The 19,879-nt window shown below is 37.7% G+C and overlaps 1 protein-coding gene and 1 long non-coding RNA gene across 7 annotated transcripts in view; one reads left to right on the top strand and one right to left on the bottom strand.

The window, feature by feature from the left end:
- LOC148414185 (uncharacterized) overlaps positions 1-16,628 on the top strand; it is a 25,988-nt gene extending 9,360 nt beyond the window's left edge. Inside the window, exons 2-8 of one of the 4 annotated variants that reach the window (XR_015867608.1) lie at positions 6,974-7,046; positions 7,653-7,674; positions 8,179-8,224; positions 10,151-10,344; positions 13,057-13,157; positions 14,228-14,398; positions 16,031-16,628. This is a non-coding gene — a long non-coding RNA (uncharacterized LOC148414185). The other 3 variants (XR_015867609.1, XR_015867606.1, XR_015867607.1) reach the window with 3 other exon arrangements.
- elf2a (E74-like factor 2a (ets domain transcription factor)) overlaps positions 1-19,879 on the bottom strand; it is a 24,132-nt gene extending 4,253 nt beyond the window's left edge. Inside the window, exons 1-8 of one of the 3 annotated variants that reach the window (XM_088431481.1) lie at positions 19,407-19,879; positions 11,301-11,384; positions 8,170-8,509; positions 5,038-5,142; positions 4,228-4,344; positions 3,981-4,064; positions 1,538-1,730; positions 1,212-1,445 (exon numbers count right to left, since the gene is read on the bottom strand). In XM_088431481.1, the coding sequence (XP_088287607.1) occupies positions 1,212-1,445; positions 1,538-1,730; positions 3,981-4,064; positions 4,228-4,344; positions 5,038-5,142; positions 8,170-8,509; positions 11,301-11,375 (1,148 nt within the window). In that variant the 5' untranslated portion in view covers positions 11,376-11,384; positions 19,407-19,879. Of the gene's footprint in view, positions 1-1,211; positions 1,446-1,537; positions 1,731-3,980; positions 4,065-4,227; positions 4,348-5,037; positions 5,143-8,169; positions 8,510-11,300; positions 11,385-19,406 lie in introns of all 3 variants that reach the window. The other 2 variants (XM_088431480.1, XM_088431482.1) reach the window with 2 other exon arrangements.

Genomic DNA, 19,879 nt, shown 5'->3' with positions numbered 1-19,879 from the left:
AGAGAAAGAAAACAATCATTAATAGCAAATCTCCAATGAGAAGACGACTGAATGTTTGCAGTGTTTTCTACACAAAATTACTGAGCGGTACTTGATGACTTTAAGATGGCAACAAAATAACTTGGATAAGCATACTAAAATGTCAAAGAGTCATTCTATGTCATTTAATAAAATCTCACAAAAAGATTACAAAAATTGAAAAAAAAAATGTCAAAAACTTTCTCATGAAAAACTATTTAATTGAGGGTAGTTGACACGATTTTTAGCATCATACTCTGAAAAGCCATTTTTAAAGAGAAATACTTTGCAGTGGTCCCCCGGTTTACAACGTCCCTGCCTTACGTTTTTTTTTCATCTTACGACATGTCCCCTTTATACGGCATTTCTTTCACCTTAGGTCACATCCAACATGGCGGTCAGGGTGCTGCGCGACTGCCGTGTTTGGATGTGTCCGCGCTCATATGTCTATACAAGCTAGAAATAATCAAGAATAACGAAGAAGGCTAAGCTAGCCTAGGCTAGGCTACCCTCAATAGGGCCATAACAAGCTCCTAACATCACTCAAAGGTAAACAAATCCTTTCTATATTTTTTATTTATGATGTTATTTAATTGTATACATGTATATTTTATATACGTGGCACTTACTATACTATTTTAATACCAATTTTTCTCGGATATTGATCCTCAAAAGTGGAAATAAACAAATCTTCACTATCTCGAGAGCCGTATGCTCAAAAACAAATGTCAGGTTCAACCTGTTTTTTTTTTTTTGAAAGATGGCCTCCATTAGACACGAAAAAAAAATGTATCGGTGGGGGTTTTGTGGTTGTTTTTGGTACTTTACATCGAACCCTACAGTAAACATTCCAGCAGGGCAATCCACAAAGACTCTCAAACTTACAGTTAATAGCCGAAGTAACAGACGATACGAAGTAACCGATACAAACCATCGAAAATTGAAAGGCTAACTTACGCTATGTACTAGCCGTTTAAAGATGGCTTTCCAAAGTATGATGCTAAAAAACATTTCAACTGAGATAGTCAGTGGGAGGCATTTAAAAAAATTATAAGAAATAACCCTGGGACGAAACGTCTACTGAATTAATAGACATGTTTAATACAGAAGATCTCACTTATGACAAACTATGTACTGTAAATACAAGGCTGAAAGAAAAATTCAAAAAGTGCACTAATGTGTGTGTGAGACACCTGGCGGTGGTGGTGGTGTTGGGGATGATTGTGACATATGTTGGCTGAGGGTGGTAGGGAGTAGTGGTGTTGGTGCCCAGGATTTCGGGACCCTGTTGGTTGGGCAACACACACTTGCTGTCTTCACCTTCACCATTATCCTCAATGACTCGAATGTTTTTTGGCATGTCTTTAAATTGGTAGGCCAACCGCTGACCTTCGACCTTTGCAAGGATCCCACGCTGGTAATAATATCTGCATAGAAACAAACTGGACTTAGCACATTGTAGAATAAGCTTACGATTCAAACAAATCATTGACGTTTTAGTTTGTGAAGAATGGCTTACCTCAGGGCTCGGCCCATTGTTTCATAGTTCATATCAGGTTTATTTTTGTGTTTCCCCCAAAGTTTCGACACGGCCTTGGAGTCGACCAATTTGAAAATGCCCTTTTCCCTTTGCATCCACTTAATATATCGAGGACATGTGTTTTTGTCCTGCAGCAGCTCCAGCAAAAACTCCCACAAGTAAGTGGTGGTTCCTTGAAGAAAAAAACAACATGACAAATAATCTTACAGTAAATGCTTATCCAATGTCAACATATGTATCAAACAAAGTGATTTATAACTAACTTGAACGATTAGTTAGGAATGTTCCATATTACTGTTTTCTAAAACCGCTATCATATGTGTACAGTGGTCCCCCGTTTTTCTCGGTTAACGGGGACCGAAAACCCACCACGAAAAGTGAAATCCGCCCCCAGGAATTTTCATGCATGTGTATGCAGGTACCAGAATTTTTTAAATGTGAAAAGTATTTATACGTCACGTTTGACACAACAATCACTACAGTACACATATTACAGCCAAGGGATGGAAAAGGGAAGGGATAAAAGGATAAGGGATACAGTACAGTTTAGAAATTCAGTCAGGTTTAAAGAAGTTTAATAATTTATAATTGAAGTATCTTTAATTATCATCTTTGTCTCAGGTATAAATACTTTTCTCATTTGGAAAATTCTGTAAATTCTGGTATCCACATTCACATGGATGAAAATTCCTGTGTGTTGGAAGGGAAGGGACGGGGGTCCTACTTTGCATGCCAATGGCATGTGCATTTACAATTAACTCGTCTTGGCATGCAGGGAACTTTCACAGCAAGTCTCTCTGCAATAATGTTTTTTTTTCTTCCCATTAAAAAAAAAAAAGCCAAAAAAGATAAAGTGCAAAATAGCAAGGGAACACTGTACTCAACTCTTGAGCAGTCAAAATACTAGAAGTGTTACATAATTCCCCCAAAACAATTAAAATGCACAATGGAAACAAACACTTTTTGAATAAAGTAAAATCTTTTACGAAAGTTTAAAAAAAAAAAAAAAACGAGATCAGATGGCATGGTTGCACAGTTGTACATACACTTTTAAACTGGAATGTGCCAGTTCAGAATTAACTAGCGCTCGAGCAAGTGTGTTTTCAGGGCCTCTGCTGATTATCACTTGTCAAGGAGGGTGATAACCAATATGAATTTCAAGGACTCAAGGAATATTTACTGCAGGAAACGTTTTTTTTTTAAAATAGAAACTCCCAACACATTTAAATAGCAAGGGATCTCTCACAGAAATAGGTAAAGATATATCTCTTTTGTATCGTGACAAAGTTTATCGCCCGGAGGAGTTAAAAAAAAAAAAAAGCCGATGCCAATATGGTGACTATCCACCCCGATAATCGGTCTATCCTTAGAATTAACCAATCACATTGGTCTCTGAATAATCACAGCTGTTGTAGTAGATTTTTTCTGTGGCCTCATCAGACAGGGCCAGCAGATAGAGCCATAATTAAAATTTCTGTGCAGATAAATATGAATGAATGCTTTATTTCGAACACGCGATTATACAAAACAAAAAACAAACAAACGAAAAATGAAAACAGTTGAAACAACATTGGCTTATGTTCGAAAAGGAGTAGGAGGATGCATAAACTTATTTAATACTACCCCTTCTCCACTTAGTTAATATGTATCTTTCCTGTGTATCCTGTTTTTTTTAATCACATACTCATATTATGAATGTTCCCAAAATAAGGAACAAAAAAATAAATAAATAAACAAGTAGACAGACAATAAATGAGAACACTAATGGTTGTCACACATTTCTTCTTCCCTATACCTTGTGAATATTATGCGTTTGTACAAAAAGAGTAAGTCTGGATGTGGCCTTTTTTTTCTTTGTTCGTAAGCACAATATGCTTACTTATTTACACATATTTATTGTGTGTGTGATAGGGTGACCAAACCTCTTTTGCCTGGACACATTTTTACACTTCAGGAGTTTTATAAATTCATAAAAATGTCCAGGTTTAATTGTTTCCCAATTAGTATGTGTTTAATTTGACTGACATTTTATGCAACTAATGAGAGGCAGAGTGTAGTGTGCTGTAACCGTAGACACTGGCGGTAGCAAGAACCTGGAAAAGAAGAAATTTAGGACCAGCTCAGATGAGTTAAGGTGCGCTCAGCTTCAAACTTAAGTGTCATTGGTGAGTGTGTAATTGAAATGGGATGGAATAAAGGCTGAGTCAAACTACCAAGCAATATACTATCCCGTTTCTTAATTCTTCAGTTCATCCGGTGTGGTTGCAGTGACTGAACCTGGAGGTTTGTAACATCTTCCAGATGAAAAATCCAAAACCAACTGCAGTCAGTGACTTCGGATAACGTGGTAAATAAAGGATGGAACGAATGAGGTCAAAATAAACAAAAAGGACAGTCTTGAACAAAAAAGAATAAATCCTACCCTTTCCATCCCTCTGTCTCTTCTTAATCCCTAGGTCAAAGGAGCAATTGGATGTAGGTTGGTGCATCTTTGCCTTACGTCCACCTGGCATTTAAAAAAAACATTTTTTTTTTCAATTTTCCATCCTCTTAGGAATATTCCTGTACAATCAAGTTGTCTGTTTACTACTTTAATCACATATTACTAGAAGCATCAAAAAGTGAAAATTCCTAAGCTGCTGGAGTAATATAACAGTCTTGACACTGACCTCCTCTCTTCTTTTTAGCAAGAGGTTCAAATTCAGGCGGGATGGGAAAAGATTCTTCCTCCTCAATGGGTGCACACTCTGTCGAAACCTCAACTACTGTCTCCATCATCACGTCATCTGCTGGAACCCAAAAACAAAAAAAGAAAAATCTCTCTCAACAAATTTTATGGGCAACCAATACCAGTACCTTTTTACATGTCTCTAAATCATTTACGTGTGCACTTTTTATTTGGATTAACAAATCACTACATGAAATTCAGCACACATACATACTATTTACATACATACTATTGATTATACTATTTGAGTATTTCCATATCGGTTGATGCTCATTTAAAAAGATATTTTTATTTGTTGTAAGGTTTTTTTTTGCTTCTAAATGGTCTTTATTAAAATAATAAATGCTAGTGCAATGGCAATGTATCAATTTTTTTTCTGTATTTTTAAACCAAAAGTGCCAATGAGATGAACAAAACAATTTAAAAAAAAAAAGTTAATGGGGCTTTATTTACCCATCACTATTTAAAAGTATTTTCAAATGCGTAGTTGTCATAAAGACTGGTCAAAAGGCCTGATTTGCCTGCATGAAAAATTAAAAGGGCTACTTAAAACATTAATGACAATTTCAATGAGAAATGTTTTGTTTACAAATTGACAAAGGCACCGCTGTATCTTCATTACAAAAGTCATGAGGCCATTATCACAGTATTATGTACAAAATGTAGGAAATACAAATGTAGGAAATACCAATACTGTATATATCACCTTCTTACACCTATTGTAATAAAGTAATGGAAGTGTGGTGCTTACCTGTGTTGCGGTCATGCAATCCTCCGGGAGACTCCATGTGCAGAAGAGCTTCAGCTGCTTCAAACGTTTTATCGAAACATACCAAGTCCTGACTTGACATCTCCACTGAAAAAGACATAAGTATGAAACCACATAAAAAGCTTCACAACAATGACAACAGTAGAATGCCATGCTAAATTGCCATCTCCAGTACATCTTTTGCCTTTGCGGGGCAGTAGTTTGAGCTTTCCTCTCTCGAGCCACTTCGTCCAGCTCCTACGGGGGGATTTACCCAGTGTTCCTAGGATTGCCAAGATACATAGTCTCTCCAGCATGTCCTGGTTCGTCCCTACTCCCGGTGGACATGCCCGGAGGACCTCACCAGGGAGGTGTCCAGGAGGCATCCTAACCAGATGCCCAAGCCACCTCAGGTGGCTCCTCCCAAAGTGGAAAAGCTATTAACCTACTCCAAGTCCTTCTCAGATGACCAAGCTTTTCACCTTATCTCTAAGGTAGAGAGCGTGGACACCCCACGGGGATAAAAAAAAAAAAACAACAGACAAACAGACAAAATTCCGACGTTTGTAGTTGGGATCTCGTTTTTTCAGACACAACCCACAGCTTGTGACCATAGGCATGAGTAGGAATGTAGATCAACCAGTAAATCAAGAGCTTTGCCCCCACCCCCAAAAAAAGGTAGGCCAGAGTCATGTTTACGCTGTTACAACCTTTAAACAATAGTCATTGAATGCATTTGAAGTATTTTACAAATGCTTGGTGTAGTGAGGAGGCCTTTTAATAGGCTTAAGAGTATTCTTAAGCAAAGGAAAACTTCTTTTTTTTTAATTATTATTTAATTGTTTGTTGTTTGGGCAGCCTGGTGGAGCAATGGTTCACTGTTCAGGTGCCTGAGTTCAAATTCCCCTCACTCTGGCCTTCCTGTGTGGAGTTTGCATGTTTTCCCCGAGCCTGCGTGGGTTCTTTTTGGGCACTCTGGCTTCCTTCCACACTTCAGAAACATGCATGGCAGGTGTATTGGACACACTGCCTGCAATTGGCTGGCAACCAGTCGAGGGTGCTGTCCAAGCCTACTGTCCAACTCAGCTGAGATAGAAGCATGCAACCCGCGCGAGGCAAAATGGATGGATAAATGAATTGTACAAGTGCTTGAAGTTTCAGCTTCTCCAAAGTAAATATTCCTCTTGTTTTCGTCGTGTGAAAACAAGAAGTAATTTTTTGTTGAAACAAAATATGTAAACAATCTGCTTTTACTTTAAAAACACTTCAGTGATCAATGTTGATCTATTTTCTGACAATATGGACGAGTCAGTGGATCAATTAATTTATGTTTCTTTTCTGCACTGTCAATATAACATGGTCCTGGTTTTTAAGTAAAGGGCTGGAAACTTAAAATAAAAAATATTTTTTTATTTGATAGACATAATCATTGACATAATTTTTCATTTCTGCACTAATTTCTGACCTGAACATTTGTAATATCCCTACACATTCTAGCCAGAATTATTATTATAATTATTATTATATTATAAATATTATATTATAAATAAATAAAATATTTTTTATTTAAATTTTCTAAATTAAATTTTACGGCTGATCATTTTAAGGGTCGGGGGGTGGCGGCTTTGCTTTTGTCCTGTGAGAATTGTACATTCACAGTACCAGGTGGTACAGTGGTGCTCTCCCTGTCAAAGTCTGTGCAGGAGATAGAAGCTTTTTAAATTGCTGTCAACATTTTTTTTTACATAATTAAAAAAAAAAAAAAAGAGTGTAATGTTTGAAATCTTTTTCTTCAGGTTATTATGTTTAATTAATTTATGTGGGTGCATGTGTTAGGGAGGCATCAATGCAAATTGCGATATAGAGTGCACGTAAAATATGAACTCACCATTAACGGCAAACTAATGGAAGCCTTCACCTTGTTTCTCTCTTCACACAGATGGACATGTCGAGAGTCTCAAATATATTTTTGAGTCATAATTTGCAAGCTCATTTGGTTCAGTAACAGAATGGTAAGAGAATTCATTCCTTGTCAGTTTTTTTTGGTTACTAAGTAGCGCTCAAAATCCTTGTTGCGAGAAATCATTATTTTAAATCAAGACACCTGTTATTGCCTGTTAAAAGCTTTCTTTTTCTTCAAAGTTGTAGGCTCATCATCTGTCTCCTGACAGGGTCTTTTCACGTTCTCAAAGACATCTGTTTCTCACTCATTTATATTTTTTGTGAGTGAAATTTTGGTACTCAAGTAACAGAAATGACTTCAAGAGAATCCGACGGTTTTCAAAAGAAAAGGTTTCTCAAAATGAAATAGCATCCAGACATGGACAATACATAAATACGGAAATACAGGAGATAATAAAAAAATACGAAGGAGGCGCACGCATAGTTAACCTTGCTCGTGAGTATGGCCGTAACCGCTCGGCAATCTTCTAAGGGCAAGACTTTCCTTGCCGGGGGACGGACCTCGGTTGACAACAAAATGGAGAGGCTTCTTCTATTATGGATTAAAGAGAAGGAAATCGTCGGTGATATGTTCTAGTTTGAGAAAAGTTCTTGTTTAAGAAAATAATTCAATCAATTCTGCGGGTTGGTCTCTGCTCCCCTCCGCCTCCACCCAGCTCAAGTCACATCGCCCCAAAGGTAAATGTTATTTTTCCTTTGTATATTTATGTTATTTAATTTAACTGTAAAGTAGATTATGTTACTAATTTTTAATATGTGTATAAAGTCGTGATGTTTTTACCTAAGGTTTTTGCACGCGTTGCACGCATTCACTAATTAACATAGGTTTGGATTGCCCATCATACGAGCAGTTCGAGTTACGAGCGTAGCCGCTGAACGGATTAAGTTCGTAACACGGGGGCCCACTGTACTTGAATATTTTGGGTGCGGGCCATGCGGCCTGGTACCAGGTTATCCACGAATCCATACCAGGCTGTGGTATAAATGACAATATTGACAAATTTAACAGTAAATAGTTCTATATTACACGATGCGACGATTTGAGTTGAACAAAGAACAACATTTCGCAGACACCAAAACATAAAAATACTGTACCAGCTGCGTAATTTCCAGCCCTCATATACAATGAAGGGACAAAAGGATGATTTTTTTATTCATGTTATATTTTCTCACCTGTCTCAGCTACTTCTGTGACAACCTCCTGCTCCTCAGCCACATCTTGCATCAGGTAGGTCTCGTCATCATATACCAACACCTGTGCAGAGTAACACTCCTCCACTTGAGCGCTGGCTGCCACCTCCACAATCACTGCAGGACAGCCATCCTCCTGCACCACCACACGTCCTGTCTTCTCCACCTCTTCAACTCCTCCCACAATCACCGCCTCTACCGCTTGTTGTATTTCTTCATCTTGCTCCTCCTCCTCTGCCTCCTCACCTCCAACAATCACTGAATCGACCTCTTGCTGAATTACTTCGTCTTCTTCCTTCTCCTCAGCAGGCATCTGCTTACACTGCAGTTTAGAAAGATTCAAAAAGGCAGCACTGACGTTAATTAGTTGTATAGCGTTCGTCCAGAGAGAAATAGTTGTGCTTTTCTCTGGCTTCATTTTTAATGTAAATTTTAAGTGTAATTTTGTTCGGGTACACATAAGAAGTCAAACTCAACATTTTCTTTACAATATGTTCTGTGTGGCCCCTAGTCTAAATAGTGATGGGAAAATGAACTGTCCTGAATTACTTTACCACAAGTAATTCATGACAGTTCATTATGTTTTTTGTTTTTTTTTTTAACTCCATGAGATGGAGATCTTGGTTTGAAACAAAAAACTGCAATAAAAAAGTGCAATGGAAATGTGTAAAGTTCCACTGCATCTTTTTTACCATCTAGAGCAGTGCTTTTTAAACATTTTCATTTGTAATATGAACCTGGGCAAGCATACGAGTAAACCAGGCAGCAAGAAGTCTCAACTCGCACAATGTTGCCAAACAAATCACAACTATTTTTGTTCGTTTTCAACAAGTTTATTATTTTTATTTTATTTTTATATCTTGATTAATAACTGTTTTAGACATGACAGTATAATGTGTATTACACTTGTCACAGTGGCAATAAACAAGCCACCAGTTGTGAGAAAAACTTTTTTACTTTGGCTTGCTGAGTGGATGTGCTGCTCGTTTGCTTCGCGAGGAAAAGGGGTTAGCATTTGCATCTCTTAACTCCGCACTGTTGTTAGCAAGCTAACCTGCACGGTGTATATGCAGGGAACGTTTCTGTCAATGCGTTTGATTGGCTGAATAGTGTAAGTGAAACTTATCATTGGTTGGACACTTGTCACTCGCTGTCACAATGAAAAATGGTACAGAAAACGATATTATCGGTCTAATTAATCAGACGAGGTCTAATATTAGATATTATTGAATACATTCATATTGCATTTTGTGTTATTAATGTGCAGCATAGATTTTCTTGTGCGCTGAGAGCGTGCAGGCAGTGTGCAATTGCGCACACGCGCAGCTTAGAGGGAACACTGATCCCAAATTCCCCTTCACTATTCTACAAGCCCGGTGAGTGCTCTTGCTTGGCTCCCTTTTGGTATTGAAAGCTCAGCTGGCCGTGTGGATAGCTCCGGGTAAACGCAAATCGGCCGCCATGATTCATTCCTGCCCTGTGTGCAGTCTTCTGTTCACTGAGGTTGACAGAGTAAAAATTTCAATGTGTGATTTTGTGTGATACATATGACAATAATTCTCTACATTACATTACGTTGAACGTTCCCGAAGCTCTCGTTCTGTCGCGACATGACAAGTGACCAAAGTTACATTTTTTTTTACTTGGGGCAACGGGGCGAAACTTGTGCCGCGATCGATTGCCCTGTGGCGCGAACTACATTGACTACAATACAAAATTGTCCGCTTTTGGTGTGCACACAGCATAGTGCTACGTTCACACTTAACACAACAAAGTACGTCATTTATGCTCTACGCAAGGCTTTTTGTCGCGGGGAGCGAACTTGCTGAGCACTTTTCAGTGGATTCGTAAACGAGAGCATTGCTGAGAACTTTCACTTTTCTGGGATGTAGTCGAAACCAATTTTTTCTCAGACAGCACCTTCATTCTTCTTTTTTTACACTGTGTGTCCCTCTCCTTACAGCAGTACTCATCCGACAAAAAAGAAGTTCCAACGTCGCAATCAAGTGACCGATACTGTGCTAAATACTGACCTGTCAATGTTGCACCATCGTTATCTTGGCACAGTAACTACTGTTCAACAGCTGTTAAAAAAGGAAGCCAACGTGGCACATACCAGTTGTCCCAAGTTCTCCCTTCTGCCATTCTACAAGCCAGGTGAGTGCTCTTGCTTGGCTCTGTTTTTGTATTGAAAGCTCAGCTGGCCGTGTGGTATAGCTCCCGGTGACCGCAAACCGGCTGGCATGATTCATTCCTCCCCGTGCGAGATGTTCCCAAATTTGACTGGCTTTTGCGACACGACAAAAGTTAAAAAATTTTTAACTTCACGTGACATGCGAAATTACGCGCCGTACGGCTTTGCGTGGCTTCGCGCGGCATTTCGCGTTGCTCCATGCGCATCCATCGCGTCGCGCGACGAGCCATCACACAATGTCGCGTGAACTCCATTGACTGCAATACAAAACTGTCCGCTTTTATGCCTCGATCGCGTTCGGAGGGAACACCGCATTATCAAAAAATGTAATGTACTGTATATACTTTAAATCAATTATGTCAATTGTTTTTGCTCACTTGAAACATGGATGGCTTCAAAGGTGCTCCTGCCCTAAGTTTTTAAACATACTTTATTTTAAATACCATGATCAGGTATTCTAAACTTTTGTTTGATATTTATTTTTGGATCTGAAACCCAAATGTCTTCTGTGTGCAAAAAACAAACAAACAAAAAAAAACCCACCAACAACAAAGGAATTGACCTTGCTCTTCAAATACTTTTGGAGGGAACTGGATGTGTTAGGTGACTTCATTTCTCAATACTTTTTACCAATGTTGAAAAGAGCAACAAATCACTTGTACAGTTACTGTATATGAGGTTTTACAAAGGTAACATTAAAAATTGGTACAATTAACTTTACATTATTTCCAATATAAAGTACTTTGCTAAAATTGCAACTAAGCACCATATGTGCTCTATGATGGATTTTCCACTATATCTTTAAATTAAAAAACAATTTATTGAGCTATATTTTGTTATTCTGCAATGATTCCACATGAGATAAAATTTTCACCACCATAAATGAATTTTATCGTAGCAGTTGTGGAGACTTTCATACTTGCTGAGGCTCTTCCACCATAGTGACATACTCCACAATATTCCCTCCTCCATCGGACACCACCACAGAGGTCATCACTCATTCCTAGGAAAACAAACCAAGATGTTTAAGTTCGAGCTTATAAAAAGCACAACTCCAAAAGTGAAGCTTTTCAATAAATATATTTTATATGTATTTACCTTTTATTGCTGAACATTTAATATTTTTATTTATTTTATATGTTCTGCTTATCTAGTGAGAGCTGGCAATGTCAGCGTTATTACCACAAACATAAAGGAACACTGAAAATGACTAATATTATAGCTGTAAAATGATGGTTTTGATTCTATAATACGTATTCTGCTTATTGTTCCTTATTATTTAATATGCACCAGGAGCAGCGCTTAGTCTCAATTTTGTTGTATATTTGCTGCACAATGACAATAAAGGCATTCTATTCTATTTTATTCTAACCTATTTGTGGGCCATATCATACAATGACAATGCTATAGCTTAGCGGTTTTTTAGAACCTTAATCTGCGACTAAATAAGATATTTGTTTAATTACTATATAATCGTATTTTTGCTCTCTAAATAAAAGCTTGTAAAAGGCTAAAATGTTTGTTGCATTGTCATCCATGTATGATTTAGTATGTTTACTATTAAGTTGATCAACGCAGCATGCTGTCGGGATGTGATGTTATGCTGTTGCTCCTTTCTTGGTATTTCTTTTTAATGGTGCACATTTGTCAATAAATACCATATATATATATATATATATATATATATATATATATATATATATATATATATACACACACACTCACCTTCCAATGTGGATCACAACCCTTTTTTTGTCCCCTCTTTATGCCATTTTTTTTTTTTACGACATTGAAAAAGAAATCTTCTCAAACATGTCACTACATGCGTCACTGCTTACATCACTATAATGTTGGTCCGATATCGATCGGTGTCACGACTCCCTAAGATACTGGTCTACTATTGGCCCGCGTCACTGGGGTCACGACGATGCTGGTCTTATATGGGTCGGCGGACGGGTCACAAAGATAGCTCTCTAAAGACTTGAGCTTGTTTGAGAGTGCTTTCAATATGGTATTGGTTGTGCATTTTAGTGCTTAAATCAAACTTTAATTGGTTAGCCATTGGTTAACCAAGATTGCTACTGATACTAAAGAGAGGAGATGATTATTATGGAAACGAAGCTGGAGATAATCAAGAAATACAAAGAAGGCTAAGCTAGCCTTAGCTAGGCGACCCTTACTAGGGAATATGGCGATAAAAAGCTTGTCACGTCACTTTGAAGGTAAACAAATCGTTAATATATACTTTTTTGTATTATTAGGTTATTTAATTGTATACATGTATATTCAATTTAAGTAGCACTTACTATACTGTTTCAATGCCAATTTTTAAAATGTATATACATTTATGATGTTTTACCTGGGGTTTTACATGCATTAGCAACGTTTTTTTTGTCCCCTCTTTACGCCATTTCTTATGACACATTCAACATGGCGGTCAGTGTGCTTGTATGACCACCATTTTGGACGTGTCCCTGCTTATACGTCACTACAGTGCTGGTTTGCAACTGGTTGGCATCACGGTCAAAATGGCCACATGTAAAGACTGGATCTCGTCTTGAGTGCTTAAAATAACGTATTTATTGTGCAATTTACTGCTTAATTCAAACTTCAATGGTGTAGCCATGGGTCCCATGATTGCTAATGATGTTAAAGAGAGAAGATGATTTCTACAGAAATGTCCCTGGAGATGATCAAGAAATACGATGAAGGCTAAGCTACAGTAGGCTACCCTCACTAGAGAATATGGCATGACAAGCTTGTCACTCACTCAAAGGTAATTAAATCCTTTCTATATTTTTTGTTTATGATGTTATTCAATTGTATACATGTATATTATATACGTAGCACTTACGATACTATTTTGTTACCAATTTTTAATATGTATATTCCATTTTGATGTTTTTATCTGGGATTTTACACGTATTAGCTATTTAACAAAGGTTTGGATTGCCCCGCCATACAGCGTATTCAGGTTACGATCCCAACCGCAGAACAGATTAATCTCGTAAACCGGGGGCCCATTGTATGTATGCATATATGTGTATGCATATATGTGTATATATATATGTGTATATATATATGTGTATATATATATATATATATATATATATATATATATACATACATATATATATATATATATATATATATATATATATACATACATATATATACACACACATACAGTGGGCCCCCGCTTAACGAATCTCCTGTTTTACATATTTCTCATCTTACAACGTGGACCGTGGCGTTTTTTTTGTCCCCATCTTACGCACAAACCTTTCGTCTTAAGAACCATCCAACATGCCGGTCAGTGTGTCCGCACTATTTTTTTCCGCTTTGCTGCATCGACAACTTTTCTCGCATGTCACGGAAATGCCGATATGCTATTGGTCGATTAAGGTCACAGTCACGGTCTCAGTCACGGAGATGCCGAAATGCTATTGGTCAATTAGGTCACAGTCACGGTCTGAGTCACGGAGATGCGGATATGCTATTGACCGGCGTCACGTCAATCACAGAAATGCCAATATGCTATTGGCCGAATGCCCTCATCTAGCCTGATGGCATGAGCTGGTCGGTTTGTTGTGAAGACTTTATTTGCAAACTTTATCTGTTAGACATTGCTTCTAAAATTGCAAGTGGCGGTAAAAGAAAAAGTAAGAGGATGATGACAATAGAAACGAAGCAGGAGATAATAAAAAAAAAAATACGAAGGAGGCGCACGCATAGTTAACTTTGCTGTGAGTATGGCCGTAACCGCTCGACGATCGCTACAATTCTAAATAACAAGGAAGCTATGAAAGCAAGCAAGTTTTCTAAGGGCAAGACTTTCCTTGCCAGGGGACGAACCTCGGTCAACAGCAACATGGAGAGGCTTCTTCTATTATGGATTAAAGAGAAGGAAATCACCGGTGATATATTCTCAATCAAGAAAAAAAAAAAATTCTGCGGGTTCGTCTCTGCTCCCCTCCGCCTCCACCCACCACCAGCTCAAGTCACGTCGCCCCAAAGGTAAATGTCATTTTTCCTTTGTATATTTATGTGATTTAATTTAACTGAAAAGGAGATTATGTGACTATAATTTTTAATATGTGTATGAAGTCGTGATGTTTTTGCCTAAGGTTTTTGCACGCGTTGCACGCATTCACTAATTAACATAGGTTTGGATTGCCCGTCATACGGACAATTCGAGTTACGAGCCTAGTTGCTGAACGGATTAAGTTCGTAACATGGGGGCCCACTGTTTGTATATGTATACATACATATATATATATACATACATATATATATATATATATATATATATATATATATATATATATATATACATATATATACATATATATATATATATATATATATATATATATATATATAAATCAATAGATCACTTCATACGTACTGTATTGTACTAATGTTCTGCCCCTTTTTGCCCCCGTTTTGTCGGATGAACTTTGTTCTTGCACTGCATTTTATTTTGTAGAGAACTCTTGTTTTGAAGAGCCGTATAACCGGAAAGAGCGCTGCGGCAATTTTCACCCTGGCGCACACTTGCGAGTCATTTTGTAACAAGCGCGCAGACAAATAAGTTATGTTCGTAGCCAGCAAGAATGGCAGCGGGGAGGCAGGGTCGATCTCAACTGTTAATTTTATTATTTCAACAAAATCCAAAAACGGATCATAGGTCTCTCTTGCGCGCAACAACTTGTTTATTGGTGGTTGACCGTTTTCAGACTGCTTAATAATAACTATTTTCACTTTTATGGTGATGACCTTTCTTTCTGTATTATCTGCCTTACACTTTGGAGCCGTAATGAAGGGCAAAAAGTGAAGAAAAAAAAAAAGATCAAACACCTCAGAGAAAAAAGACAAACACAACCTGAGCGACACTGTCTTCCTCACCACAACCACCACAAAGGGTATTCATCTGCTGTGCGCTAGAAAATAGTTCGCAATTGTTTTAAGTTTTTAAACTTGAAACCGTAAGTCAAGCAAGTATGTGTGTGTGTGTGTGTGTGTATATATATATATATTTTTTTTTCCCCTTGCTGGCCACCAGGTGACAACCCACCAGTAAGACCATAACAGACTATATAAACTTCTGTGTGGACAATGTCATTCCAAAAAAGACCATACGCCACTTCCCGAACAATAAACTCTTCATTAGTTCTCTCCAACATTTGTGTCAACGCTTCAGATTTTTACTGCTCAAAATGTGCAAAAATTAACAAGTCAATAATAAAATTGAATTACAAAAACAAGGGAAATACCAGGTGTACTAACAAAAATGCGAATGAGCTAAACACATACAGGAACACATACAGGCAGCATTATATAACATGATGAAGATAAGAAGTAACATTAGCTAGCATGCTATCCATAGTCAGAAGTTGTTGGATCAACAGACAGACTAATGTTGGCCATATTATCATACGACAACATTCTTACACAGAAAGTACAACTTACAGTCGTGGGCCAGATTTCACAGAGACAAAACGTCGTGTGCGTCACTGCTCTCAATACCACACCATCCTGTTCACTACAAAATGTAATATAAATAGTGCCAAAAAAAGAACAAAGAAGCCAAACAAAGCACACATTAATGAACTGTTAAACTAAATCAGTTCCAAAACATTATTTCAGGTGCGGTCCACGCAGCCCTGTTCGAGTTAATCCACAAACCGGTATCGGTCCGCGGACTGGTGGTTAGGGACCACTGCTCTACATCACCAAGGAGGACAACCTTTGGATAAACAATAAGAAAGCTGCTTTTAAAATTGAGGACAGGGGGACATGGCTGCAGCCCAAAGAGTTGAGGCAAGAGGGTAGGCAAGAAGCATCCACCGAACGGCCCTGGAGGAGAGCGTAGACTCCATGAACTCAAAAACCTGTGGAACTTCTTGAAAGGGAAGACCAGCATGAACTCCCAAGAGTAACCAAATTGTAACCTTACAAATTCTCAAAAGCAAATAAATTAAATGACTTTTTCCTCCGACCTGACTCTTCAATGCTAGAGTCTCTAGATTTTAATATAGATCATAACGCTATCAGCAACAAGGCCAACAGTATTCAAATAAAACCAACATGTTATAAATGGTTTTAAGAAGGTGTGGTTTTTCTGATGTTACGACCTGCGGCTTACAGTCTGGTGTGGCTTTTCCTTTACAAAAATGGTCTTTTTACTTGTCGTATTTCTCCGTGGACAAGTCGACCTTGTGCATAAGTCCACCCCTTCCCCCCTTTTTACTTCAATTTGGGTGAATTTTACAAAAAGTTGAGTATGTCTACCCCTGTTTTTAGTGGTTACACATATCATGGCTGTTCAATTAAAACACATGGTGTGTTATTAAAATGACAAAATTACAGTACTTTTAGACGCATGTCTATCGTATATCGAATAACATACTGTAGCGGTTTTTGGGAGGAGGGCAAAAACGAGACAAGTACAAGGCAAGGTACGTGCACATATAGACGCAAATGCTGAACCTAAAGTTGCAACAATTAAAGGAGTTTTATTTTTTTGACACAGCTGAATATGAATTTATTTAAAAGCCCTAAAAAGTTATCATCACTATCTGACACGCCAAATAGCTTCTCCCATTTCAATCGTGGACATTCTCTTTCCTGTTCATCATTTGTGCAAACATCCTTGTTACTCTTCCATCCATCCTTGTTACTCTTGGGACCAGTCCAATTGGGTTGAAATGGAAGTCTCCAGAAATGCTTTGTTGAAGCTGTGTTTCTCCCCCCACCTGCTGATATCTACAAGTGCCGTGCCATTGCTCTCACATGTCTTGAAAGGACAAGTTTATCCATCTTTTCCTTTTTATAATGGTTCAAAGTCTGCCAGAAAAAATATCCAGGCAGCCTGGTTGTTGACAACAAAGAGGCAATTAAGTGGCGCTTAACGAAAATGAATTTGAAAAGGCAAACGTAAAAAAGGATGCATACTATATTGAATTAGAGTTATATATATATAATCATTTTAAGCCTTGTAAATTACTTGATATGACTTATTTTGCATTAGAATAAATGTTATCCAAACACAGGTTCGTGGAGAAAATTGGTCTGGTGTGAGTTAAGGGGATTGAAAATAAAAAAATAACTCGACTTGTACAAAGAGAAATACGGTTATTTTTGCTGCTGCAGCTTATATACCAGTGAGACTTACAGTCCTGAAAAAACGGTAGGTGAATATGAACGTTAACACATTCAAGTACATACTAGGTCATACAAGTACCTGCACAATGCGACCAAAGGAAATTCTCACCACTGCACACTTGTAAAGTTAGCCTGATTTGGTCGAAGGGTTAAGCCTTGATAGATGGAAAAGGACAACAAATTCTGTCATGAATGACTGTAGAGGTCAAATCTTACATGAGCCAAACTCAGCGCTAATTTACAGACTCACCAGCAAACTGGAAGTTAATTCACTGCTTTGATGGAAAGCTATTGCTTACAACAACTGGTTCACTCTGGCCGTGAATTTAGTTACTCTACAATGCACGAAGTCCCTCAATTAGTTTCAGCACTACCAGAACATGGAAACGCTTGGTAATTGCATGTACAAAATAAAGGCAAACCGGAACACTTGTCAACAGGGATGTAGGCATGTTCTCTTAATTTTTTGTGAAGTCTTCAGCTGACACTTGTATATATTTAAACCTCTTTGATCATTCTGTGTTGTGATCTTGCAGTCATCTCTGCAGGACAGCCACTACTTTGAACACAAGATACAGTGCTTAACTTTCTCAATTTATCTGCATTTTTTTCTAAATATGGACTAAGTATCATTAAGACACATTTTTTTTAATACTTTTGAAAAACCTTTCAAGCTTAATACAAGTCAAATACAAAGTTCCATCCTCAACTCAGTTGAGATACTGTGGCATGACCTCAAGAAAACAATTGACACAAAACATCCCAAGAATCCTGTTGAACTGTCTTGCAAAGCAGAATGGTCCAAAATTCATCCTGACTGAAGTGCACATCTGATCTGCAACTCAAGGAGATGTTTGATTAAAATTACTACAGCCAACAAAGAGTCACACCGTTAAAAATCCAAGGGGATCCCTTAGAATAGAATACCTTTATTGGCATTGTACTGGTGTTTAACAAAAGTGGGGATATGAAGAGCTAAGGGCCATTGCACCAGTGCGCGCAATAAATCTACACAAATACATTACTGTTTAAAAAAAAACGTTTAACATTAAATACATTTAGCAAACCCTCACTTTATGCCTTTGTCTTGTTAACATCTAAAATAATACTTTCCAACACAAATGTGAAAAAAATAAGATTTTGTGGTATTACTTGAAGTTGTTTGTGTTAAGTGTTGTTTTCATGAAGTAAAAGACTATTACATACGACAAACATTTAAGACATTCCTAACACTCTTACATTTTTCTAATGCTGTACACACATTTGTGTACGTCAGAGAATTTCCAGTTTTGAACACTAACCTATTTTCTTGTTAATAAGATGGTCAAGTCACAAGATGAAAATAAAATAATAATAATAATAATAACGTAACCCAAAGGTGGATGATTTGAACTGCCATTAACAATTCACAACTGGCTTCATGTCAAAGGAACCATTAGATGATATTAGTTGAGCATTAAATGAATGAATACAAATGTTCGCTGGCACTAAACAGGTGAATCATAAAATTTAGTTTCTGAACTACTACACGACGCTAACCCAACATCAGCTACTACTTAGCAAGGTAGTTGCAATTGTAACAATTTTGCTACTATACCACGAGTGTTAAAACACTATCCCTTCCTGATCGCTGTAAGATTTTTCTTCTATGAATACAGTACATGTATTGGTTAAGTTTATATTTCTAGCTGAGTAGCACGTAACGTTGCACTGTTAGCGTTGGCTAATAGCATCCTGACGTACTACTTACCGCCTAAAAAAACATATGTCTTTGGCTAGCAAACTTAGAAAATATTATGTTTAAGTAAATTGAAGCGTGCAATCACAACCTGGTGAAGTGCAATTAGTTTAATCTTACCTTGCTTTGCAGAGCAAAGAAGAAAAAAGGGGTCCAGAGCTAAGGCTACCTGGGCCTGATTTAGCTGTAAGTTGGCAGGGCAAAAACAAAAAAATGCACTTTACTAACTAAAAAGCGGTTTCCAATTCCTCTGGTTCACGAAACACTTTGCAGACGTCCATCAAACCCACCCACGAATCAGGATTACAATGTTGTATGCACACCTTATTTATGTTTTCATTTTAATCCCTACAGTACTTTACTAGCATGTAGCTTTCCGACCGGCGCGCAGTCTCGAAGCTAAACGGATACTTATTACTGACGGTCCCAGCGTCGATCGCTGTGACGTCAGTATGCAAACAAATGAACGAGAATCACAACCCCATGCGCACCCAAATTTAGCAAAAAATTAGGAATTTACAAGTTGTCTTGACTAAGCTTCTAGAAAATAACTTAAAAATAAGAGCGTAGCAGTGCCGTTCGTGTCATGTTAC

This window comes from Hippichthys cyanospilos, chromosome 13 (genome assembly GCF_059441005.1).
Source record: "Hippichthys cyanospilos isolate Australia breed blue-spotted pipefish chromosome 13, RoL_Hcya_1.0, whole genome shotgun sequence".
Classification (NCBI taxonomy): Eukaryota; Metazoa; Chordata; class Actinopteri; order Syngnathiformes; family Syngnathidae; genus Hippichthys; species Hippichthys cyanospilos.
The sequence above is the reverse complement of the archived record's forward strand: the minus strand, read 5'-3'. Positions and strand labels throughout refer to the sequence as shown.